The 8244-nt window shown below is 33.0% G+C and overlaps 1 protein-coding gene across 4 annotated transcripts; it reads left to right on the forward strand.

Annotated features, from left to right (window-relative positions):
* Positions 1-328: 328 nt before the first annotated feature.
* On the forward strand, positions 329-7964 carry LOC143453534 (deoxynucleoside triphosphate triphosphohydrolase SAMHD1-like). 4 transcript variants are annotated; one of them, XM_076954899.1, is made up of 14 exons: positions 329-434; positions 833-993; positions 1224-1336; positions 1765-1862; positions 4025-4171; positions 4548-4595; positions 4675-4842; positions 4971-5062; positions 6150-6270; positions 6349-6492; positions 6570-6647; positions 6740-6874; positions 6984-7085; positions 7232-7964. In XM_076954899.1, the coding sequence occupies exons 1-14, from the start codon at positions 372-374 to the stop codon at positions 7328-7330; spliced, it is 1569 nt and encodes a 522-aa protein (XP_076811014.1). In that variant the 5' UTR covers positions 329-371; the 3' UTR covers positions 7331-7964. The 4 variants fall into 4 exon arrangements, with proteins under 4 accessions (XP_076811014.1, XP_076811016.1, XP_076811017.1 ...); XM_076954901.1 differs by lacking the exon at positions 4971-5062 and adding an exon at positions 5592-5683; XM_076954902.1 differs by having other exon boundaries at positions 1765-1835.
* The last annotated feature ends 280 nt before the right edge of the window (positions 7965-8244 follow it).

Genomic DNA, 8244 nt, shown 5'->3' on the forward strand with positions numbered 1-8244 from the left:
AGAGTTCTTTCCTTCTCCAAAAACGATAAGTTATATAAACTTATTGATGAAAAACTGCCACTTATCGTAACATGATTTTTCGATTTAGATAATCAGGTGCCTGTGAAATAGTCATTTCGTTTTCATGATTGCATTTGCATATATTTCAAGGACTTGCTGTTTGCCAAGGTTGCCAGCTTAAGCATATTGAAAAATAACTGTTGTGTATGATATAATATATTTGCAGTTTAGGCTAACTGCTGTTTTTGTTATTGTGCAATACTGCTGTAGCCTTATCTGGTGTTTAGCCAACTTCCATAAACTGTACTTTTTTTCACATTTTAGAAAGCTTTGTTAACCTTTATTTGCTGTGGTTAAATGTGGTTAAAAACATGGATAGTTCCCCTTACTTCATACGGGCTCAGAACGGCGGAACCGTTCAATTAAATGCAAAGGTTTGGAATAGACTAATTTGTATTTATATGTGGTTGTTAGTTTCTAAGCATTGAACAAGCGTAACTAATTTTATCTCTGCATAGGAAAATTTTTTATACAGTTTTTATATAGAAATTTTCTTTTTGTTTGAACTTAAAAATTTGTTTATACAATATACGGTAGTTGATCAACTGAGTGACAGTTCATTTGAGTGACACATTGGTAAGTACTGTTCAAACTACAGTAATGGGTTAGGGTCAGGGTTAATTATGTCACTCGAATGAATAATTTATGTCATAATTATGTCACTGAAATACTATCACTCAGATGATATACACCCACAATATACATATCTTATTGATTGTAACTTACAAAACTATTCAAATTTACGGTAAATATATTATACATATGTGCTCAGTGCTTTAATGATCCAGTCCATGGTCACATACAACTTCATCCTCTGTTGGTGAAGGTAATCGACACACCACAATTCCAAAGGCTCAGGAATATCAAACAACTTGGAGCAACTTATTTTGTTTATCCGGGAGCATCTCATAACAGATTTGAGCATTGTATTGGGTATCACTGATTTGTTTTTTTAAACCAACATATCAGCTAAAATGCTTGTAAAACCTTCATTGGTATAATATGAGTAAGCATTGTTTAAAAGGTTTCTCAAACTATATATTTGCAAAGGTATGGTTTAAACTAGAAAATTAGAAATCTTTATGATAATAATGTAAGATGGAGACGATTATTTAATATATATAACCTTGTAGTTTTGGTATTTAACTTTATTGCATTTGTAGAACATGCCACCTAGCCGGTGAACTTGCTCGTCACTTACAAGCACAGCATCCTGCATTAGTTGATGATAAAGATGTGCTTTGTATCGAGCTTGCTGGCCTTTGTCACGATCTTGGTAATTGATTTTCCAGCTAATCTCGCAGTAATATTTTAGTGCCATGTATATATCAATACATAGTATGATACTATATATTATTAATAAAATTTGTATGGGTTCATGTAAATTTGCTGTTTATGATTGTACATGACATTACATGCATCTACTTTCCAACAATGTAGTTTTAAAAACATAATTTCTTTCTTCTAAGTAAAAAACAACCCTTTTTGAGATGACTTCTCTATACCCAATTTACCCCCATTTCTGGGGTCATTTGAGTACACCACAAAAAATATTGTAAGCCTACTAAGGCTGGCATTGATGTAATGATTAGGAAAACTGATTATATAAAACTTTATTTTGATCTTGTGAATTTTCATGTTTTGTTATTGTTATCATTACTTTTTAATATTTTACACGTACAGTAAAACATAGTTATTTTTCAGGTCATGGTCCTTATTCCCATATGTTTGATATGAAATTCCTTCCTAAGTTTGAGGAGAATCACAAATGGACTGTATGTAATTTGATGTTGTATTCACAGGTCTACAAAATAATTTTTTTCTGGTCTTGGTTTTTATAACTAATTTTATCTAATTCGAGGTCACTGAATTCAACGATGAAATCATATTTTCTCCATCACATCAGATGTTTAAACTATCAAAGGTGGTGTTAGTAACAGAATCAGCAGTTTTAGGCAATCAACTATAAGACCAGCATTTCTGTATCATATCAACCTTATTATCTATTTTTCTATTAATATTTCTCTGTGTGAACAGATTTGCTGAAAGTATAAAGTGTTGTTTGAGATATGGCATCTAGCAAGCGAAAAAAGTATTGCAATGATGCTGATATGTTTTTCTATATTTGTGGCTGTTTACACAAAGATTGAATATCATGGCATTTGTAAAAAAGTATTATCTCACCTAGTTTATGGTGAAGTTAAGGACTAGGATAAAAGCTGGGCACCACATAAGCATAGGTGAATTACTGTACCACGGTACTTTTTCAACCGATATTGGTATCGTCGGTACTTTTGAAAAAAGTACCAAATTTCTTTTTTCAAGAAATCTCAGTCGGTCCCGGTATTATACTTTTCACGTGATAATTTCAAAAATACATGTTAATTAATCCTTAATACTAATTTTAGCATCTGTTGATCTTCTTTAATCTGGAATGTCAAGTAAAATTGCAAGCGATTAATGTCACATATGTTTTGACCTGGAGTAACCTTTACTGGGGGCGTAATTGTGGCAAACATTGCATTTGCAGCAGAACAGCATCTTTTACATGAAAAGTACCGGTACCGAGTACCGCCAAAGTACCAAACTACTTTTTCAAAATAGTGCCGAATACCAGAACTGTCGGTATATTTTTTGCCAAGTATCGTTAACGACGGTACTTTCAAAGTACCAACTAGCCACCTCTGCACATAAAAACAAAACTGCAAAACTTGTGTGGAAAGTTTAAGATGTTGGTCTCGGAGGAGAAACGTACATTTTAATTTTGGAATACCAATGATTTAGAGAGAGTAACAAAATCACACCAAAGGCTGTTTTTTCTGTCTTGTTAACATTAAAGGGCTTGTTAAGAAGCGCAAGCACCATTTGAAATATCCCAGTCTTGATTCTGCCATACGACTGGTTCCTCACAGTGATCAAATAACAATACCTTTACAAATTTGCTAGAACTTGAATATGAAGATATGATTTCATCGTCAGATCTTTTTGATAACTGTTTATATTTAATGAGAGATGTTCCTCCTACGCAAAGGTGGAAGTCAGTTGTTAAGTACTTTAGATGCCAGTACTTGGCAAAAATGTAGTGACGGTTCCGGTATTCGGTACTATTTCAAAAACGTAGTTCAGTAACGGTACTTTTTGTACAGTGGATCCTGTTGTAAGTGTAACTTTTGCCGGTATTATGACCCCACTAAAGGTTACTTCAGATCAAAATAAATGTGAAGTCGTAAACTCACTCTTTGCATCTTTATTAGATATTCTTACATTAAAAAAGAACAAAAAGCACTAAACTTGGCACTAAATTTATTTTTATTTAAAATTTATTTATTAAAAACGTACTTCCCAAAGCCATATGAAGTAGCAAGTACTGCCCATCTCTGTTCATGCGTCATTCAAAAGCAAATTTTCAAATATGTGAATTGAGATATTTTTATTAATATTGTTAGTCAAGTGCCAATGTTTTGTTGTTTTTCTTTATCAAGTTCATGTTACTATTGAGCTCTTCTAATTTGTGGCAATATAGTAATAAAAGGTAAGCTATTTCTCTAAATCTGGTTGCGATAGGTACAAAATATCATCAGATTTGAAATCAGTGACCCAAATTTAGTCAAAATTAGCTGTCAAACTCATTCCAGAAAAATTGTGTAGGCCAGTGATAGGCCTATTATATATATATATATATATATATGATTATAATCTGTTGTTGTTACGTAGCCTATATACTATTTTGATTGGGTCATTTCTGTTCTACCTAAAAAAGTCATTTAAAGCTCCACTGAAATCTAGTAAACATTTACCAAGACATGTTTTTATTGAATTTTTAAAAGTAAGTAATGTTTCTTAAATAATTAGAAAGTTCACTCGATAATACATTTGTATCATGAACTGAAATTTGAAATCTGGAAATTAGCTAAAAGTTTAACTTGACATGTTTTGAATGTGTAGTATACATGTTTTATTTCAGCATGAAAAAGGTTCCTGTATGATGCTTGATTATTTGATTGATGAAAATAACTTGAAAGCAGAATTTGAAAGTTATGGGCTGTCTCTCACTGTTGATCTTGTTTTCATAAAGGAAATGATAATGGGTCCTTTTGATCCAGAAAATAAGGTATATTCATATACATAGTAGCATATGCAATAGAATTATAGATACACAGTGATCTGCAGTTCTGCACAAACGTTTCAGCAAAGCTAATTTTGTTTCGCATCGTGCACAAATAAACGTGTTCAATTTTTGTTTGCTTTTTGTAAGTCATTTCCTGTCCCTTCCATTGCACATTTCTGAATTCTATTGTGTAAACATGTTTCTTTTGTAGTTTTGTGGGGTTAATATGCTAAGGTTTTTATTCTATTCACTATTTTAATTTCACTGTTGTTATATGCTATATGTAACAACTAGCAGTAGCATTGTAACGCAAATTTTACGATGTTAATCTTTGTCAGACAGCACATACCCTCACAAACTTATTACATTTTTATTGCAGGACTGGAAATATAAAGGAAGACCCCTTGAGAAGAGCTTTTTGTATGAAGTAAGGAAATCCATGCGTTGTACGCTGTAAAATTCCTTAGAATTTCTTGATAAGCCTGTCAACATTAAGCTATTTTTAGATTGTCTCAAATGATCGAAACAAAGTTGATGTTGACAAATGGGATTATTTTGCTCGAGATTGTCATCACTTGGGTATAAAGAATAGCTTCGATCATAAGCGCTTTATGCAATTCTTAAAAGTTCTTACAGTGCAAGGAGAGAACGCTCAAATATGTGCTCGTGACAAGGTGACATTTCATGTAAACAGTTTCTCTAGACCATAACAATGTGTATACAATATAACGTTACTTGTGGCACTTGAATAATTTTAACTAACAAGCATACAGTTTTGTTTTTAATCTTCCAACTTTTTCAGGAAGCGCACAGCCTTTATGATATGTTTCATGTTCGGTCTACTTTACATAGGGTGGCATACCAACATAGGTGCAAGGTTGTCATTGAAGCAATGTAAGTAGAATGTTTGTAAAGTACCAGTTGCACTTCCTTCTACTGGTACGTGATATCACTGTCTTGGTCTTGTTTTGTGATTTAGTTTTGTTGCTTGTGCCTGACTGAACCACCAAGAGAAAAGGTATACCACAGGGTGATAGTAATGTTAATAATAATGTGATGAAATTACAGTCATTACATGTGCTGCCCCAAGGCTTCAGAACAGGCCAGGATTTTTAATCGAAGTTCACAAATTACAGTTCTCGTGTTGTTAGCTAATGTTCACCTTTCCTGCAGAAGCATGAATTAATAATAATTATAAAAAATAAAACAAAATTGTATTGCATGCCGGTGATGGCACACTAAATAATTTGCAAGGTTGCTTTTTTATGCATGGTGGTTATTTAAACAAAGATAAACTAATGAATGGATTAAGCCACAGATCTAAGGCCTGACAGGTAATGCTTCACTGGCAACCTTGCACTCCGTTTTATTGTGATACTATATTCAGTTTATGTTTAAAAGCAGAATTTTCTAATTTTTATAGGAATGCATTAATCTGTATGAAATGTTCCATACTCGTAGTGCTTTGCACAGAAGAGCATATCAGCATAGGGTGTGTACCACAATTGAGGCCATGTAAGCATAAGACGATAACTCATTGAAACAATCACTAACCAGGAATTCATCATTAGCGAGGAATCCCTTGTAGTTACTAACTACTGCTATGTTTCGTTTGATTTAACTTGCATGTGCTTGGTTTGCTCTGTTTAATTGATTTACCTTATGTGAAGTATCTAATTTAAATCAACTTGGCAGAGATTAGTAATTTGCATCATTATTTATAGAGTTATTAAGAAATTAGAAGGTGGTTGTTTACTAATGGCATCTGCGTGCTTTAGAATTGTATTTGCTAACGTTTTAAATACATGTCATTATAGCATGTTATGTTAATAACACAATGGCACTGTGCTAAGTTAATTTTACTGTTTCTGTCCTTTTTCTCCACTCTTATTTTTCTATGCTGAACAGTGTGGATAAATTATGCTTTTTTGCTTACCAAATACTTGACATTTACATAACCCTTTGTTATATTATTAAACAGGATTTGTGATGCCATGTTCCTTGCCAATGAACATCTCAAAATACTTGGCAAAGATAAGAAAGTTTTGAAGATTTCCGAATGCATCTATGATATGGTTGCTTACGAGAAACTCACAGATAATGTAAAAACTTTATATCTCACTTTGCTCTTTTGTCATATGATCTGCTGGCACATTTCTTCATTGCCGATTTGCCGTTAGATTTTCTATCAAATATTGTATTCCACGGAAGAACATGTTGATATGAAGAATGCTCGCAACATCCTGAAGCGAATACTTTGTCGTGACCTGTATAAATATGTTGGATATAGCAAGCCTCCCAAAAACAAAAGTGTCCATTTATCGGTAATAAATGAAAGGGTCTTTCTGTCATTCTTAAGTTTTCATCACATAATAACTATTGTGTTCTTGCGTTGCAATAGCACTATGACTGCATAAAAATGCAAGAAGAAATCGCAGAGTTGGACAACGATTTAGAAGCAGATGACATTTTAGTGAATGTAAGCACGACATTTTAGAATTAGAAATCTTGTGTTTTTCTTTTGAAGTGATCCATTAAACATAAGATCTTAATGGCCATAATATGTAACAGGTGTGCACATTTAACTATGGTATGAAGGGGGAAAACCCTTGTGATCAGTTCCGGTTTTATTCAAAAGAAAATCCTGATATTCCATACCAAATTCGCCGTGAAGAAATTTCTCACATGCTTCCAGATACATTTCAGGTAAACCCAATATAAAACTGAAGTTTTGCGTTATTACAAATTAATTCCCTTGCTTTTTGTTGAAACTGCACACAGCTGTTAATATTGATTATATTGTCTAATATACTAGGATTGTGAGATACAAATTTTCTGTAAATACTCTGACAAGTGTGAAGTAGCAAAGAAGTGCCTTCAAATATGGTGCCAAAAGAGGGAATACAAACCACCTACAGTAAGTAGCTTACTGGTTTCATATGCAATATCTTTTCTGAAGGTGTAATGGTATAAAACTGGTGAGTGTTTAGTTTATATCTCTACTAAAAGGTCGTTTTTGTTTGAAATACTATACACATCGCAACAATGTTATTTTTGTTACAGACGTTCAAAGTTGCAGAGACTTCTTTGACACCCGTGAAGCGACCCTGTACCAGCACCGAGAACAATACAGATGGTGCAAAACGTTTATTTCTTCTGTGATTTTTCTAGCTGCAATGTATATGCAAAGCACGATTTGTAAGAGTAACTTTGAAAATATAGCACTTTTAGCTTCAGTTACTTTTTAGCCTATTTATTGTTTCTAGTCTTCATCTTTCCAGTTATGGTTTTGGTGTAGTCATTTTTTTGCATTTTATTTGCTTAAACTTAGCTCAAAAGTTTAGTGTTCTACATTAAATACCGTAGACAGGCAGTGGACGTTTTACTTGCAATAACGAGATCTCTCTTCGTAGTTCAGTTCGTTTTCTTTGCGCGCCCTGTATTTTTATTTTGTTTTTTACCTTACAATAAGATTAATTTATTTCCTGTTTTTGTATTACCGCCCTTCAATATATTTCTGTTTTTTTCGTCCGTTGCTGACATGCAATCCACCTAGATTTTACTTCCACCAAATACAAAAAATTTCACCATATGCGTGTAAAATTTTCGAACAAAATTGTTTTTTTTTGTGGGTGTAGTGTAGTTTCGCTACTTTCTACGCACAGACCTTATTTTCACTTCAACACGTGCTTGCCTTATCGCAATTTTATCGATCAAATGTCATTTTTATTCTATTTATGCAGGAGATCATATTGTATATCATCATAGTATATGAATATACGCTATTCTACTGCTAGTGAGAAGTATAGTTTACTGAAGGAGCCGGATATGCTGAAAATTTGCGTTTTCCATGATTTTGTAGGACGTTCTACGTAATGATTGTCTTAAATGGTGTCTTAAAAATGGTGTCTTATTTTTGAAATGGCGCAGATGGTGTCTTAAAAACTTTCAGGTCGCATGTCTAAGTTAGCATAAATAGTAGGTGAAAGTTAATGAAATTTGAGTTTTTTGGCCCAAAATTGCAGTCTTGACTTCAACATTTTATTGCAAGAGTTCGAGATCTTTGATTATATATC

Source organism: Clavelina lepadiformis, chromosome 4, assembly GCF_947623445.1.
Source record: "Clavelina lepadiformis chromosome 4, kaClaLepa1.1, whole genome shotgun sequence".
Classification (NCBI taxonomy): domain Eukaryota; kingdom Metazoa; phylum Chordata; class Ascidiacea; order Aplousobranchia; family Clavelinidae; genus Clavelina; species Clavelina lepadiformis.